Below are 17,100 nucleotides of genomic sequence, written 5' to 3'. Positions count from 1 at the left end.
CTCTCGTTTCTTCAAGTGCCCTCATTGCTCTGGGTCTACAGATGGCACGGGAAAACATGAAAAGTCTTCAACTGCAGTTTTTCACTGCGTCACTTGGCCTTGGCACTCTTCTGGATGTGACCTCGGAGCATTCGCTTAATCCCTCCAGCACAAATTTCCATGCGGTGTGGATAGCCCTTATCACTGTCGTTGTGAAAGAGTGGCTGTATCGCAGAAGTAAGTGCGCATCTTTAAAGATAATAGCTATGTGCTGACAATGATAAAGCACTCAAGGTCGCAAAGGATCAGTGTTCCAGCTTGTTGAAATCAACAGCCATGCACCACCGTCTAGACGGGCTCATGAGCTTTGTTACCATTGCAACTGTCATCCTCAGTACTACTGGCATTGGGGCAGTGTGGATGGATTCACTGGGTGGACTTTGCATTTCCATTCTTCTTACGCAGGGGGCGCTGCGTAATCTCGGCTCTGTGTGTAGTGGGTTGGTAAAGTGAATCCATAGACTAGTAACTGTTGCGTTCTGGGGGCTAGAGATGGAAATTCACTTCCTGGTATAGATTTTACAATGCATCAGCTCTCGTTTAATAATCATATAATTACATGGGTTACAATTGAGACTTGACGAGAGAGAACCTCTCCTTCGTGGACCTCTCCAAACGGGGCCATATAAAGGACCGTACGGCAGCATGACGATGTCTAGCAGGTGTTTCGGCAGACGGAACAAGGGACTCCTCTTTCTAAGTTACATCGCCAACGTATTCTCTAAAGGGAAGCAACGGTAAAGGTCCTGAAATGAACCATAAGGCAGTAATTATGGGCATCCCCATCGGCCATCATCGGCGAAGTACCTTGAGACTTCCGACGATTTGCACGTGATATCTATTGGCTCAGTTATATAGATGGATATTCACGTCCAAATCGGCGGAAGTCTCGAGGTAATCCGCCGATTTGGACGTGACAGTGATGGTGTGGCCGCCTTAGCCTCATCCTCGAGGCCCTTGATCCAAGCACACTCCTTGTTTTGAATGCGCAAATGGCCGAAATCAGTAGGCTTATATGGGACTTTGGGTCTCAGGTCATATCGTGGCAGCCAATCGGATCTCACATGAGACGCGTGATACAAAGGCAGGGAGGGCATTCAACCATTAGGCTGAGAGCCCACCTAAGCTACCGGGTCAGGCCATCAACGAGGATGTTCAGCGTCTGGGAACAAGGGACTGCAGTAGAGTTGGCATTTCCCAGCTTTCAGTAAGCCATCCGGCAAGCGACCGAAACAAATTCCATCTACCAGCACTGCCCAGTGTTACCAGTATCATTGTGATAATCTGAATGAGTCTGCCAGCCCTATGGCCCAGTACAAGACCCATTCGACATTGATTCCACACGCAATTGCAGATCATGTGGAGTGGGCGCGGACTTGAGAACCAGGGGGCATTTTTAGTCACAGCACTGTGATTATCCAGACAATGGACATGAACAAACCACGGCCTAGCGATAAATGACATCTGAATATTAGCAAGTGCCAATGCCCACATGCGTTGGATCACAAGTGGGGAGAGCGACTGCCGGCCGACCCTTGTATTAGTTGATTCATGCTCTTTCGGCCAAAGTTGCCCAGTTTCTGGCTTCCTCTCACCGCATGGCCAGAGATGTGATGAACGGACTGTCTCTGACCAAGGCCTAGACACAAAGTTCTCCGACTGGTGGCCTTGTCTCGGGGCTCACCGAGTTAAGGAGTGGAGAGAATACTATAATGTAATGTACACCGTCAAGGTTGTGATGATCAAGCTGTGGAATCATTGGGTGGAGGTTGCAAACAGGCACGAAGCATGAGATTTAATCTCTACAGACATGTCTGACTTGCTTCCATGGGTATCAACTGAAAGATAAATAGCATTGGGGTTGTCGCCACTCTTGAGTTCAGTATTCCAACCTCAACCAGACTCTCCTCAGCATCAATCGATCCATCCACTCGAAATCTCGGCCAATTTCTTCTAACCTTCACAATGCGTTTCGAATCCATCCTTCTTCCCCTCGCCACTGTCGCCGTCGGCGTCGACGCACTCGGAATCAACTGCCGTGGCTCCGCCAACTGTATGCTGTACGGTCCCAACGTGTCCAAGGACATGGTCAAGTAAGCCCTATAGAACCACAGTTTGACTTTCTCATAGCTAACAATCATCAGCCTCCTCAATGGCGTCGACCCAAACCGCTGGTACAACAATGGGCAGCAGATCGCTTGTGTCACCAGGCAGAACGATGCTGGTGCCATCTGCGCCTTCTTCCAGAACACGGGTGGCTGGCAGGGACAGAAGGCTAAAGAGCTCACTCACTACATTACCGAGCATGGATGTCTTGCCTGCGGTAGTGTTCCCACTGGCTTTCCTGGTAGCAACGACGTCGCCCAGGGCGAGTTGACCTTCAACTACGTCTCCAACCCATGCACTGGATTCACGGAGGGTTCCAGACGATGCTGATTGCGCTTTGCGCATCGAGGGTCTTGGGGCATGTTAATTTCTAAGTGAGGCGAGCCCAGGAAACCATCAGATGAGCAGCATACTGGCCTGAACAATTGTACATAAACCGTCTCTTTTTTTTTTGAAGCATTTTTTGCGTGGGGGAGAGGGAGAACGTACATACCGCAAAACACAATCTTACTTTATGAATAGACTATTAGCTTCGTGAAGGGCGCCTTTGGACATGAACGGTGGTGATACGTGCACATGCGTGCATCAGAGCTCTGGGGTCAAGCGTGCGAATAAAAGCCCTCTGGGAAACAAGGTGGACACGTGGAAATGCAGCCTTGTTGACATGTGAGGAATACATGTGAGGCTAGAATCATTTAGATCCTGCGAGCAAGAACTGTACAGATGAGAGATAAATCTCACTCTACTGCGTTTCTTCAATGCCAAGCAACAATGAGCACTAGGTATCTAGAGCAGCCAACCTGCTGCGTAGCCAAAGCCCATTCAAAGTAATCAATATCGAAGAAGCCGACATGAACGCCGCCGCAAGAGGTCTGGTCAGATTAGTCAGTTTCATCAAGGCATGTGGAGGAAGAAACCACTCACGGTGTCAAAACAACGCCGAAAGGACTGATGAATCCGGCAGCCATGCTGAGTGCGAGACAGTTATAACCCAAAACCCAAGCTAGGTTGTATCTGATCTGATTGACAGTGTGCTTGGAAATCTTGAGGAGTAGGGGGATCGAATCCAGGCGTGAGTTGAGAATCACGACGGATGCGCCTACTGTAGGCGTTGCGGCTTCGTGGTAAAGGGCGATACCGACGTCAGCGGCAGATAAGCTTGGGGCATCGTTCAACCCATCTCCAACCTTGGAAGTGATTTAGAGAAGAGTTCAGTTACAGTTTGCTCTTGTGTGTACTTGCCATGGTTACTATTTCCCCATCGCTTTGGAGACGCCTGATCATGTCCAGTTTGTCTTGAGGTTTGGCTTCAGATGCCAGGACGGGAATCTCGAGCTCTCGAGAAACTCGCTGAGCCGAGCGAGACACATCTCCAGTAAGCTGTTCAGCCATCAGTAACCATGATAGGATCATCGCCTCTTTTCGCTAGTCACGCACCAATTTGGTCTCACAACCCATGAGATCGAGTCGTCTGATCGTAGCTTTGGCGTCTTCCCTCACGGCATCAGTGATTAACAGGGTTCCGGCATACGCGTAGTCTACTCCTATGTGAACAGCTATCACTCCATGATCGGACTCCTCGGGCGTTTCTGGAAGATCGAGTATGCCGCAGGATTGCAGGTATCGCAGACTCCCGATGGTGACATGCTGCCATGCTTGACTCGCTATCGACACATCCCCCGAGATCCCCATGCCTGGCTCGACCGTTATACCTTCAGTGCAAAGGTCCATCTTAGCCTCGACCCAGGGATTGTTGAGATGTGCGACTCCGGCGGAGAAGATGGCTCGCCCAAGGGGATGAGTCGACATGGTGTGCTCCTCGACTGCACAGATGTAGGTCCAAAAGTCTATCGTATGATGAGCCCATGTCTTGGACGTCTGGAAGCTTGAGACATCCAATGTGGCTTTAGTGAGGGTCCCAGTTTTGTCGAACACGACTGTTTGAGTGTCACGGAGCTTTTGGATCGTGGCGAACCCTTTGGTAAGAACTATGCCCTTCTGGCTCGCGACATCTGGTATCGCATCAGTTTTGCAGTCTTTATCGAATTCGCTGGGGACTTCACTTACTAGCCGCTGCTACGACCGCTGAAGGTATTGCCAGTCCCAATGCACATGGACACGCGCAGGTCAATATTGTCATGCAACGCATGATGGCCAAGCGAAGAAACGTGTAGTTCAACGAATTGGCAGACCAGTAAATGTCTTTCAGCGGGACCAAAACGGCCAGAGACATGACAATGATGACAAAGTAATTCATCATAAGGTCTAAAAACTGGAAATCGTCCGACCTGGATCCAGAAGCTTCAACAGCGCTCTGCACCAGCTGAGCGTAGAACGAGCTGCCCTGTTCTTTGTGCACGACGCAGACAAGCTGTTCGCCCATATTTCGAGTGCCGCCAAGAAGGAAGTCACCGACACCCTTCTTAACCGGCATGGACTCGCCGGTTACGATGGCTTGGTTGATTGAAGCCGAGCCAAGAGTGATGTAGCAATCGCACGGAATGGTGGAAAATGATTCGATGACGATTTCGTCTCCGGGTCGAAGGAAGCTTTGGGGGACGGGCTATTAATGGTTAGCGATATTCTTCTTTGAGTGTGAAGGCAAGGGTACCTGTCCCGTCGAGTACATCTTGACATATTGGTCCTCCAGAAGCGGCTGATAGACCCTAATCAAGTGTTCGGCCGCAGACCGGCGAGACATGGTTTCGAGATATCTCCCAGAAACCACCACAAGAGCAAGTCCAATGACTGAACTATAATATGGTGTGGCTTTGACAGGGCCTCGAACCAGAAGGTCAAGGAATGAAAAGGCTGTTCCGAGGGAGACGGATGAGGAGATGAGCGTGTTCATGTTCGGTTGTCCACCGCGAACCCATTTCCAGCCGTCTATGTGTATCCATGCGATGTATTGATGTTGTGCAAATAAGACAAGGGACGCGCAAAACAGATGTGTAAAGAATAAAATAAACGAGGGTAGTCGATCTCGTCCAAATTTCGACAGGAGTAGGCTGACCAGCTGGGTAACAGTGGCGCATCGAGCAAGTTGAGAGAAACTCGACTTGAGCCGGGCAATCTCTTCTTTTGACCGTAGAACGTCTATTACCTCCTTCGGTGATCGAGGTCCAATATCTACCCCATATCCAAGATCAACCACCGTATTCTTGATCGCTTCTTGGTCGAAATCCGGAGTCTTCCCGATGACAGTGGCTTGCTGAAGCGCCAGAGATACCCTCGCCCTATCCACATCGGGAAGACTATTGAGAGCGGACTCGACAGAACTCGAGCAGGCAGAGCACGTCATGCCTGAAAGCGACAGAATAATCGAGTTGCTCTCGACTTTCTGGTTGTTGGCTGCTCTAGGCTTCTCGGGATACTGCAACTCGGATTTGTCCTCATTGTATCGAATCGAGTTGTCGAGGTCTAGAAACTGGCAGACGTTGACCAGTTGGCTGATGCAAAAGGCAGCTATGTAGCAGCAAGCCATGGTGGTGGACGTACTGGGCCGAGTAGTGTCGTCGAAAAAACACGGTGTCTCACGGCATTGGGTTTCAATGTCGTCATGGGTTGAAGATTGTATTTTTCATTATTGTGATTGATGACTTCTTTTTAAGAAAATTGTCATGATCATCAATAATAATATCGTCGCTGGTAAGGCCAACCAGGGCTGTTTGCATTGGTGCGGAGGAGCCGGGGAGCTGCCAGGATATATTGCGGGACAGTCTCCGCACTGAGCGGTCCGACCTCCGACGGCATCCGGACGGAGGTCACAGCGCGAGAGCTATGCCGTATCTGGTCTAGAATAGCTTGAGACAGAGGAATCTCTGTTCCAGCTGCCTCTCTCGTGCTCTCCCCACAACTCCCACAATTGTTTGCAGAGTTATCGGTAATCTTGTCAAGATCTGGGCTCTGGAGCTTGGATAACGCGGGGCAACACAGCCCCAGAATTTCCGTCACTGCTATGGAGCACTTGTTCAAAGACAACCAATCACATCGACAAAGTCACACTTCGAGGCAGGAGCAGACTCTTGCCTGTTAGCGAGCGAACTACCGACGCCACGAGGTGACCCAAAATCGGGTTGAATCAGGGCTTGGTTGAAGTGCGGCACGTGGGTGTGTGAGCAAGCGTCCCCCTTGCAACGCTTAACCGAGTCATTGGCGGCGGGGCCACAGTAGAGCTTATGCTTGCAGAAGATGGCGATGGACAGAGATGATATAGAATGAGTAATGAGTTGAATCAAGCACGTCGATAGCCCCAATCCCCCCCGTCAGTGTGAACACGGCAGCTGAGAGTCTCGGTCGACCACCGAGATGTTCAACCCTCACCTTGAGCTGTTCCCAGTCGGACCGGAGACCACAAACACATTCAAGGGCAGCTCGTGAGCCCATCTTTCCCAAAAAAGCAAAGATGGACCGTACCATCCCCGCATGCCCCCGGATTTCCACCCCCGCAAGCTACCCTCTTGCGTCGTAGCTTCGACCCAGGGGATCAACTCAACTCGCTCCTCAGGCCGCAAACCAAAGGTGTCTTTGCGTTTCCCTTTCCCTTGTCACTTTTGCCCCAGGACGAAGGGAGGGTTACCCCGCTCTCGGCCATGGGTCAACTCCTGGGTCCGGTCTCTCACCAAACTCGTGCTTCCCGAGCAATGACGACGCTTCCCCATGAATCGCAACAAGCCCACAAATCGTTACTTTGACGTTATCTCGACCTCCCTCTCCCGGACCGTCAAACCACCCCATGACTGCGAGTCCTATCTAGAGCCATGTCCACCACAACAACTTCTTCTGCCGCCTGGCAAGAGTCGACCAGGCCCCAGGCGCCGCCTTCTTCGGGGTCCGGAGGCATCCGGCGCATTCGACAGGCGTGCACCAGCTGTCGGTATGAGCTCCGCGTTCCTTTCCGATGCGCCGCGATTCAATCGCCAGGATGCGCATTTGCGGCATGACCTGTCAACAGTGGATGCCAATGCTGACATTGATTCTAGACAGCGAAAGACGAAATGCTCTGGAGACCGCCCACGATGCATGAACTGTCGGCGCGTCAATCGCTCGTGCCATTACGAGTCCTACTCTGCGACCATGGCCGCCATGGCTGCCAATCCGCTTGCTGCGTTCCCTCCTGGCTTTGGCGACGTATGACCTCCGATCGGATAGCAATTGCGCGCTGTGGGAGATATCGTGGCTAATGTGCATCATAATAGCCGGATCTACTGAGGAGACTCAGCACAATTGAAGCTCAGCTGGCTCGATTGAGTGAACAAGGAGCCCAAGAAGCAAGGTAAGTGGGCGCAATGTCGTGAAGCAATCGCGCAATTGTCGACACACGCTGACATCTCGTGAAGCGCCAGTCGCAAGTTCTCCGATCCGTCACTGGAAGATGCTGCTTCCCCATCTCGACAGTCAATTCCTTCGCAAGAATATGGCTTCGAAAGCCAGCAACGATTATCCTTTTCCATGCCCTCGCCATTGACTCAGTCTGACTCAAACACACAGTAAGGCCTCACAAGCACTTCACGCGACCTACCCCACCTTTCCCGGCTAACTATTATCCAGACCCTTCAGCACCATGCCACCCGATGAAATCGTCCAGCATCTCGTCGACACCTACTTCATCCACGCCCACAACCAACCGTATGCGTATTTCCAAGAAGAGCATTTCCGACAGTTGCTCGGTCTCATGATTCTACCAAGATGCCTCATCTTTGCAGTTCTGGCATCTTCGGTGAGATTCTCAAACCACGACTACTTCCAAGGACGAACACACGAGGCAATGGAGAGCTATGCACGACAAGCCTGGTTGAGCGTCTTGAATGAGCATTTGACGGTTGAAAACTGTCCAAATTTGCATGTCGCGCAAACAACAAACCTCCTGGCCATTGTCGACTTCACAGCTGGTCGAACAAGCTCCGGATGGCTCAAGATCGGCCTCGCAGTCAGGATTGCCCAGGATCTGCAACTCATGAAGGAGCCCAGTCCAATGCTCCCCATTGTCGAACAAGAAGAGCGGAGACGAGTTTTCTGGTCCGTGTATCTTCTTGACAAGTTGGTATCCTGCGGAAAAGCCAGACCTCCAGCTATTGCCGACGAGGACTGCCATGTTCAGCTACCCTGCGAGGAAGAGGTTTTTCGAACCGGCACTTGGAAGCAAACTGCTACTCTCCACCAGCTCTTGAACTGGAACGCGGATCTTGGCGAAATTCGTGGCCATTTCACCCTTGCTATCCTCGTGGCTTCTGCTCTGGGTCGTTGTGCGCGTTACGTGCTTCATGAGCGAGAGACGGATGATGTGTTGCCATGGGACTCGCGTTCCGAGTTTGCAGCAATCAACTCCTTTCTCCTCCTGACGGAACAGCACCTCCATGTGGAAGACCTCTCAGTCAACGACATAATCGCCAATAACACATTACCCGATGGCTCGCTAGATCATCAAACAGTTGGTCACGCCATATTTGCACGTGTCGTCTTCCACCTATGCCACTGCCTCCTCAACCACCCGTTCCTCTTGGCTCTTCGACTGCAAAAGCTTAAGTCAAAGGCCCCTTCGAGTTTCTTGTCTCGAAGTTTCCAAACGTGCAGTGAGCATGCCTGCAAGATACCGGCTCTGCTGGATCAGGCGCAGAAAGCCGGATGTCATGTTGAGGCGTCGTTCTACGCCTATTCGACATGTCTTGCAGGCAGTGTGCTCTCGCTGTTTATTCATGGCGCCTCGAGCAAATCGCAAGGGCCTCATGAGCTTCTTGAACCTGGACAGCAATGTCTTAGCATTCTGAAAGATATGGGTGCATTCTGGGATCATGCTTCAAAGATGGTAAGCAAAACCAAGTATTGAATCGTGGTTACAAGCACTGAAGCAGCTAACTTGTAAACAGCACACGCAACTCGTCAACTTTGACGCTCATGCCCAAGCCTTCCAAAGACTGATTGATCCACATGCCTCTTTCGAGATTGAGCCGGAATTGGAAGCACTTCTATGGTCCATGGTAGACTACGGCGCCATGTGTGGGAGCTCGAGATCCACAAGTCCTGAAGGCCAACTGCCTGTAAACTTGCAGTCACCGTCGTTTCTCAACTTTGACGTAGATTTTCACAGCGAGCAATACTTTTGACATGGCTGGCACTGAATAACTGTCGGGTGTACAGTTCACCGCATGAAGTGTCTCTGGTAGATGGGGACAGCGCATGAGGCTATGGAAGGTTACGAGAGTGCATTGTTAGCATCTAGGTTAGTTTTTTGTCATGACTAGTTTCTTACTGAAAGGCAACAAGGGCAGCATAGGATTGAGATAATGTATTCAATTTTGAACAAGTATTTGCGGTTTCTATCGAGGTTGTAGCTACCATAGTAACACCTCACAAAGCCTGCCGGGCATAAGTCTGGTGACAATCGCCCTCCTGGGTAGGAGATACCCCATTTTAAGCCACACTCGTCCGTGCGTCGGACCGATTCAACTTGTCTGCATAATCCCACTTCCAACATAGGAAGAAACTCGTCAACCCCCTTATGCCTCTCCATCGCCACCATAGGACGGCTTAGAACTCTTGCTCTTGACCACGTTCGTCAAATCGCCCACAGGAATCTGGATCGGAAAGTCGACAACGGCGAGCAAGATGGCGAGAAGGATGTACCAGCCGGACAAGCAGGTGACGAAAAGCAACGCCCCAGCAGCCTATGAAGCAATACCATTAGCAAGGACGCAATACTAGAGCAAACGGGATCAACTCACCTGACAAAGCTTCTGCGCGAGGGCTGTGTTGGCCGTATAGTCTTCAGCCCAAACCCAAAATGCCCCGACGAGCAGGAACAGAGCTGGAACCAGTGTCAAGAAGATGATGACGAAGGCGACGTTGGTTCTTAGGGAACAGATGAGGTAGATGATGGATAGGATAGCCATTGCCAACAAGAAGAAGCCTGATGAATCGTGATTAGCATGTGCAATGTATGGACGGGACTCTTTCGTACCTAGGCTGGCATTGAACCCTTCAGTAGTCATGCCTTCGGCCGCAGACTTGGCATCTGGGGGCGCATATGAAGAGAATGCAGCAAAAGATGGGTTGAGGATGCCCCCAAAAGTCAGATAAAAACCGCCAAAGCTGCTGAAGACAGTGGCAGGGTAAGTGTTTCCCAGAATCCATTCCAAGATGCCGCTGATCAGCATGAGAACTCCTCCTAAGAAGAAGTAGGCCGGACTAAGAAACGTGTTAGAGTGCTTATGCGAGGCAGGGCAAGAGAAACATACATGTTGGACGATGCAAACTTGCTGGCTCCACGCCAACCCATCAGTGCAGCCGTCAAAGGCATCAAAGCCAGCAGAAACCCTGCAAGTGCCCTATCTTATCATTAGATCATGATCTTCATGAGTGGAGGTAATGGGCAGGCGAACATGGGAGTTGGGTTGCCAAATGTCTTCCTAAGATCTCCCTTGACGGCATTCGGAGGGGAAAGGTAGAGCTTCTCAAACATCTCTGGGCTCATGGAGATGCTGGCGGCAGAGCGCACATTCTCGAGGTTCTCTACATGACCCATATCGACGTCACTGCTTCCGCTCTGAGACTTGGGGGTTGTCATAATAAGGAGATACTCGTAAAGAAGAGAAGACAGGATTGGATTGCTGAGATCACCGCGGCAAGTACAGCTGGACAGAGAGGACTTATAGTCGGTACTGGACTCAGATTAACTGACTCAGTACTGTGACTTATCATCTGCCGAGTCAGGTAGGGTTTAGGAGCAGGCATGCACGCTGCTCTACCCCAGAATCCCCCGCCTTATTCGGACCGTTGCAGCTACTGGGACTTTAGCATATGCACCCCGGATGCCACGTCGGGGCACGGGGCGGTATGGTATCCGATAGTGATCCGTGAAGCTGATGCGGCGACCTACCGGTAGATAGGGGTTGCGAGAACGGGAGTCGTTCGCAGCCCAGCCTGCGATGGAGTAAATGTGTGAACCATTGTCATGTATTTCCGTATATCCCCATACCAGAAACACTCGCATCCCGTATACGGATACCAAAGAAGCCTCTCGGACCGCTTTGCATACCTATCAAGCTGATCTGCATATCGTTCGACTGCCGAAATCTAGACAATCCCCTATTCCTGGGGTAAGAACGCGGAGAGCGGCCCACGACGCCCGGAACTAGCAGTCGACGCTATCCCCCAAGTGAGAAACTCTTGGCTGTCTCATGCATGGCTCGGAAGGCCGCCAATCCAATCAAGTGCCGGCCGCCAGCGGACCGAGCGATGCGATCCTTTCTAGATTGGGCAACGCCTCGTTACATGCGACATGGAGAGTTAGTCTAATTGCAGAGTTGCTTTGCAACGTGGGGGGGAAGTGATGCTTGATGTTGGTAAATGAGGGTGTGATTTGAGGCAACAGTCTGACTCGAGAGATGTGCAAGCCAGTCATGGAGAGGCTGAATGGGATGTTACTTATTTGGTTCCGAGATTGACTGTCAGCTTCTAGAGTTGGGATCGAATATTCAGGGTGGCTGTGAGATGGCTTGCACCCAGGTTTAAACATGAAAGAGAAATTAAGAGTTACTATATGTAAGGATACTTATTTATTGTTCATATTTTTATGTACAGTGTGATGGCAAGCCGTGGGTCGAGAATAACCAGAGTTGAATCTTGAAGCTTGGTGTTGTTCTTGTGTGTCCGTTGAGCTACCCTGGACTCACGGAGATTACTTGTAATAAAAGCATATGTTCAACAAGACATTGACTCATAGGAGTGTGGATATTGTCAGTAATACATGGATGGCGGCATTCAAACCCAGCGTAATCAAACACCGAATCTACCCTACATGCGATCTTGTGAAACACTGCGGTGGAGGGTGTGTCCAAGCAAGAGGGAGCGAGAAGCTTCTTGAGGGTTGAAATCCTAGGAGCCGAGAGAGTCTCGATAATCAATTTCAGTTTTATTCATCCAATTGGTGTTAAAATAATTAGGCGAATTAGGTATCAAAGCCTGTGAAGAAAATCATCATAGATAATCATAGCAGAATTGAAAGCACTATTCAAGGCAAGGCATCATGTCTAAGCATCTCGTGCCTTTTATCAACGATCTTTTCTATTCCCCTCGTAAGACTACCATATGCACATTCTCGCTCCTCAGCTTGCCCTCAACCTCGCACCTATTAACGCCTGCAGCCCAGATTCAAACCAAGCTTGCTGATCCAAAGCTGCTACCAAATCAACACGGGCTTGATCGTGGATCCATCCTCCATGTCTCTAATTGCCTTTTGATAGTCTTGTACCTGAGGGAATGCTGGTCAGAGAGGTGTTGTAACAGGACGGGGACGAGCTTACAGGATAGAACTTGATCAATTCGTCAACGGGGAACTCCCCATTCTGGTACCATCGAATCATCTTTGGAATGTACTAGCCAAAGTTAGCAGATTTCTGTTGGGCAAGGAATCAAGTACTAACATCTTCGGGGTAAACACCACCCTCCATACTGCCCATAATTTGCTTGCCCGTCTGCCAAGCTGTCAGCTATTATCATCTCCCAAGAATACCTTGATACTCACCACCATGTAGGGGACAACCGCAATTTCCAGCCCAGCATCCATCGGGGCAACACCAAGAAGAATCATCTTGCCCTGGTTTGCAGTAAACTCCAAGCCCTGCTGAATCAACGGAAGTACACCGGTAGCGTCGACTGTGATTGTACTTCCCGAGCCTTCGGTGACCTTGCGAACTTCGTCTACTAGGTTGGAAATGGTCGAGGTGTCGATTCCGTGAGTTGCGCCGAGTTTCTTGGCCATTTCTATTCTCGCGGGGACTCGGTCGATTCCGATGATGGTTCGGCAGCCTTTGAGCTTTGCGGCCTGTGCCAAGAGGTTAGTTGATCGATCTAGGCACCCAAACCGATATCACTTACCATGATGGCCGCAAGTCCTACACCTCCAAGACCAATGATGGCAACCTTGTCACTTGGCTTTGCGGCAGCCAGTTCAGTCACTGTACCCGCACCAGTCTGAACGCAAGGTTAGTGGGTGATGTCATATTTAAGAATGGGAATAATTATTGCTTACCTGGATACCACAGCCAAGAGGCGCCAGAAGCTTCAAGTCATTCTTGTTGCGGACCAACTGACTGACGTTGACGAGCGACGTCTCCTGAACCCGACTGAGCTTGGAAAAGCTCGACTGGCCAAAGAAGGACCCTCCAACGTCCGGTCCCGTGCCGGTTGGGTACTGGAATGCCTTTTTGGTGCCGGCAAAGTTCAGGGCCGAAAATTCATGGCAGTAGCCGGGAGCTCCAAACTTGCAGTTGTGGCACTGGGTGCAAAAGGCGAAGGAGAGGAGGACAGCATCGCCTGGCTTGACTTTTGTAATCTTAGAACCGACGGCTCGAACGAATCCAGCGCCTGATTTTGTAAGTGAATGATGTGTTTATGGGTTTGTGTCGCATACCTTCATGACCTAGAACGCGGGGGTATGGGGGAACAGGGAAACCAGGAGTTCCATCTGGAGCTGTTCCACACCCAAGATCTGTATGGCAGACTCCGGAAGCAACCATTTCCACGATAGCCTCATACTCGCCTGGCTCGCTCACTTGAACATCCTCAAGGATCCATCGTCTCTTTCCATCCTCTGGGGCGTGGGAGACGATGGCCTGGGTGGTCTGGACATTGGCCTTCATGATGAAACGAGATGGGGTTTTGACGCAACAAATGTGGAGGAAAACTATGACGTGAAAGGATGGAGAGTAGATGCAGAAAAATGCACTGCATGCCAGAGATAAGGACTGAAGTGCATGATAAGTCAATTGGGAGCAGGGCTAGTGACGGTCCGCCTGCCGTCAAGTCGGGCGTCTCCGTATCCCCCGCCCATCTAACTTTCCGACCTCCCCGTCCTTGGCCCTTAGACCCCGGAAACGGGGTTCGCACCATCTTCCCCAGATGCTAAGCTACTGTATCACTATCCCCATGGGGAGATGCTTCTCTCCGCTTCTCCGGTTTCCCCGCACGCATGTTGCCCCGCGATTCAGTTGATGTGCTGATCTCCCAGGATCCGGCATTTGCTATCTGGGGCGGTTCAGTTTCGGAGACCGGACCGCCCCTCAGATGATGATTGAGGAAACGATTGATAAAAGACGCGACTCGTGGCCAAAGATGATGATTCGAAACTCAACAAGCTTGTCTTTTCATTTAACACTCTCTAAGAAAAGCGACAAGGAAAAGCACAATGTCAACAATTACGGTAATTGACTTCCCACTTCAATTCGACAGCATCTTGCTAACTTTGTGGTTGCAGCTCTCCAAGATCATCCCCGCTACCAATGGCGTCCATGATGATCATGCGTCAGAGCTGCCCTCTCATCCAGCAAAGATCAAGGATCATAAGATGAATGGAAATGGGCACATCACTTTGCAGAGCGAGAGCCAGCCCGAAAAGGCCTTCCGTCAGGATGAGCCTGTTGGCGACTTTGGCTGGGGACCTTGGACAATCCAAGGTAAGAGCTTGTGACGACCTGGCAGAATCACTTTCTAATGATGAGATAGATGTCTTGATTCCTGCCAATGCTGGCCGAGGATTGGTCAAGAAGTACCACCAGCGACGAACTCTATACCAGTATGGAGCTTTGTCGCTCACTGGACTTTGGGCCTTCAAGAACCTCAGCAACACGGCCTATCGTGCTGCAGCTCTCGGCTTTCTCTTCCCTGGAGCCGGCTTTACTGCTGTCGCCACCTTCACTTCGGCCGCTGCATTCTTGCTCACTGTGGCCCTGATTCCCGTCACCATCTTCATCTGGTTCGCCATGGGCGGTATCTTCTTCCCCATCGCCTTGTGGGTTGGCTCCAGCATCGCTGCCGGCTACATGGCCACCGACACTCTTTTCGAACCCTCTGCTCTCCTCTGGGCCGCCCTCTGCTACACCGGTATCTTCTGGCTCATGAGCAACGCCCGCTCTCTCAACGCTGCAGGCTACTCCAAGGCTCAGGAGCGAAACAAGTATCTTGTCCAGGCTGTCCAGGAACAGATGGAGAATGCCACCCCCGCTCCCGCCCCCGGCTCACGAGAGCTGTCCCTCGAGACTCTTCGACACGTCCAGCACATGCTTGAGCGCGGACTTAGTCCCCGTGACGACTTTAGCTTCCACGATGTCATTGATCAGTTCCAGACTGGTGCCGTTCGATATCAGCTGTATGGTGTCGTTGATGTTCTGAGCCTGTACCAGTGCCACTATGCCCCCGGATTCCACGGTTACCTCTCCAAGGCCTCACAGAACTGCATTGAGAAGAGCTTGCAGAAGCGCATCATGTCGTGAGTACGAAGCGCCATCAACCCTTGATCGAATGCTCACCAATTTAGTTACTGGAAGTGGGAGTCCATCTTTGGCAGGTTCACCCTCAGCGACTGGGACCCCATCAAGAAGGACAACATCGTGAGTTAACCCTGATTGCTTCTTGAGTCAATATTGACATCATCTAGATGGTTACCGGCTACTTGAGCTCTGCTATCGGTCTGTACGAGCAAGCTTCCGGAGATCGCCAGTACCACCAGAAGAACGCCCTCGAGTTTGTTATCGATGATGGAAAGCACTACAAGACCAACTACGAAGGTCTGGCCGACGCTCTTCATGAGAACATGGACAACAACCCTTACTGCCTGTATCCCTGCGAGCCTAACTGGACTTATTCTCTGTGCAAGTAAGTTGACCATTTTCTGTGAGGAAATATCTGAGTGGTGGCTAACATGTATGAAGCCTTACTGGCATGGCTGGTCTTGTCATCTCTGACCGCATCCTTGGCCGTGATCTTGGTGCTAGACTCAGGAACCGATTTGAGCGATCTCTTGAGGAGGAGTTCACCGAGTGCGATGGCCGAATCCTTCCCATCCGCAGCGAGTTCACCGGTCTTACTGTCAGTATAACCCTTCCCTTGGCTCACTACCACGCTAACTTGTCCCAAGCTCCCTGGCCTCTGTGGAACTCTCACCGACTGTATCAACGCCATGCTCCTGACTGCTTACCTCCCTCACCTCGCTCACCGCAACTGGGCCATGATCCGCAAGGAGTTCATCAAGTACGACGAGAAGGACCAGCTTGTCGTCCGTGACCTCAAGGGTGCTGACAAGATGGACCCCGGCAACTACCGAGCTGGCGAGGGTCCCCTCCGTGCTTTCATCGCTGCCACTGCTGCCGAGTTTGGTGACGAAAAGGTCCGCGAGGAGGCTCTTGATCAACTCGACAACGTCTACTTCCCTGTTGAAGCCACCAAGACTGGATCTCTGCGAAACAAGGGTCTCTCTGCTACTAGCCAGGTCATTGCCCTCATGGCTCGTCTCGTCAAGCAGCGTGATCTTGCTAATGCTACCCTTCACGGTCCTTCTGACGAGGCTCTGAGCGGCCCTCTTCTCGAGGATGCTCCCTTCCCTGAGGTCCTCGTTGCCAAGGCTTATAGCGAGGACGGCAAGAAGCTCGACCTTGTTCTCTACAACGGAAAGGAGCCTGGTTCTTTCAAGCTTGGTTTCGAGCGACTGGTCCCTGGCAAGCAGTACTCACTCAGCACTGGAGGCTCTGTCACTGCCAACTCCGCCGGTAAGGCTTGGGCCGAGATCAAGATTAACGGTCGCACTCAGATCATCCTCCAGCCTGCTGCTTAGATGGGTTCATGGCTATGGTGACAAGGGCGGAATAGATTGGAACGATAGTGTTGAAGAGTCTCTACAGAAAGCTTTCCTTGTGTCATCTTTTTCTTGTGCAAGCACACAGATTTATTCCAGTGGTAGCCACTCATTATCATAGGGCTTGGTTTCTGGGCTTGAATACAAAATGCGTTGAAGAAGCGGCTGCTAAATTATTGGACAGTGACTTGATGCGTGAGTATTGACTGACCTTGAAGAGACTCGGGTCAAGCGGTTGTTAATTGGCAAATGAGGTGAGGAGGTGTTGGAAATTGTCATATCGAGCTCCTATGCAAAAGCCTCTGGTAACTTATTATAGTGATTCAATA

General features: G+C 51.0%; 6 protein-coding genes across 6 annotated transcripts; 3 read left to right on the top strand and 3 right to left on the bottom strand.

The window, feature by feature from the left end:
• Positions 1–2,004: 2,004 nt before the first annotated feature.
• LRP88_14513 (uncharacterized protein) lies at positions 2,005–2,475 on the top strand (the record flags this gene model as incomplete). The annotated part of the gene is made up of 2 exons (XM_083250854.1): positions 2,005–2,132; positions 2,184–2,475. 2 exons carry the CDS (start codon positions 2,005–2,007, stop codon positions 2,473–2,475), a joined length of 420 nt encoding a protein of 139 aa, XP_083093254.1.
• A 448-nt stretch (positions 2,476–2,923) lies between these two features.
• LRP88_14512 (heavy metal translocating P-type ATPase) lies at positions 2,924–5,629 on the bottom strand (the record flags this gene model as incomplete). The annotated part of the gene is made up of 5 exons (XM_083250853.1): positions 2,924–3,017; positions 3,070–3,332; positions 3,583–4,157; positions 4,213–4,708; positions 4,757–5,629. The coding sequence occupies 5 exons, from the start codon at positions 5,627–5,629 to the stop codon at positions 2,924–2,926; spliced, it is 2,301 nt and encodes a 766-aa protein (XP_083093253.1).
• A 1,592-nt stretch (positions 5,630–7,221) lies between these two features.
• LRP88_14511 (fungal specific transcription factor domain-containing protein) lies at positions 7,222–9,248 on the top strand (the record flags this gene model as incomplete). Its single annotated transcript, XM_083250852.1, has 5 exons — positions 7,222–7,275; positions 7,344–7,420; positions 7,485–7,634; positions 7,696–8,950; positions 9,012–9,248. The coding sequence occupies 5 exons, from the start codon at positions 7,222–7,224 to the stop codon at positions 9,246–9,248; spliced, it is 1,773 nt and encodes a 590-aa protein (XP_083093252.1).
• Positions 9,249–9,641: 393 nt separating this feature from the next.
• On the bottom strand, positions 9,642–10,708 carry LRP88_14510 (uncharacterized protein; the record flags this gene model as incomplete). The annotated part of the gene is made up of 5 exons (XM_083250851.1): positions 9,642–9,809; positions 9,867–10,051; positions 10,103–10,329; positions 10,380–10,469; positions 10,524–10,708. The coding sequence occupies 5 exons, from the start codon at positions 10,706–10,708 to the stop codon at positions 9,642–9,644; spliced, it is 855 nt and encodes a 284-aa protein (XP_083093251.1).
• A 1,614-nt stretch (positions 10,709–12,322) lies between these two features.
• Positions 12,323–13,784, bottom strand: LRP88_14509 (NAD(P)-dependent alcohol dehydrogenase; the record flags this gene model as incomplete). The annotated part of the gene is made up of 7 exons (XM_083250850.1): positions 12,323–12,394; positions 12,447–12,518; positions 12,567–12,617; positions 12,668–12,967; positions 13,021–13,116; positions 13,175–13,509; positions 13,565–13,784. The coding sequence occupies 7 exons, from the start codon at positions 13,782–13,784 to the stop codon at positions 12,323–12,325; spliced, it is 1,146 nt and encodes a 381-aa protein (XP_083093250.1).
• Positions 13,785–14,329: 545 nt separating this feature from the next.
• On the top strand, positions 14,330–16,750 carry LRP88_14508 (uncharacterized protein; the record flags this gene model as incomplete). Its single annotated transcript, XM_083250849.1, has 7 exons — positions 14,330–14,344; positions 14,399–14,597; positions 14,647–15,409; positions 15,458–15,530; positions 15,578–15,795; positions 15,852–16,008; positions 16,058–16,750. The coding sequence occupies 7 exons, from the start codon at positions 14,330–14,332 to the stop codon at positions 16,748–16,750; spliced, it is 2,118 nt and encodes a 705-aa protein (XP_083093249.1).
• Positions 16,751–17,100: the final 350 nt, after the last annotated feature.

This window comes from Fusarium phalaenopsidis (genome assembly GCF_050370095.1).
Source record: "Fusarium phalaenopsidis strain FUZ10S chromosome Unknown contig_32372, whole genome shotgun sequence".
Taxonomy (NCBI): domain Eukaryota; kingdom Fungi; phylum Ascomycota; class Sordariomycetes; order Hypocreales; family Nectriaceae; genus Fusarium; species Fusarium phalaenopsidis.
This window is presented reverse-complemented; position numbering and strand designations above follow the sequence as displayed.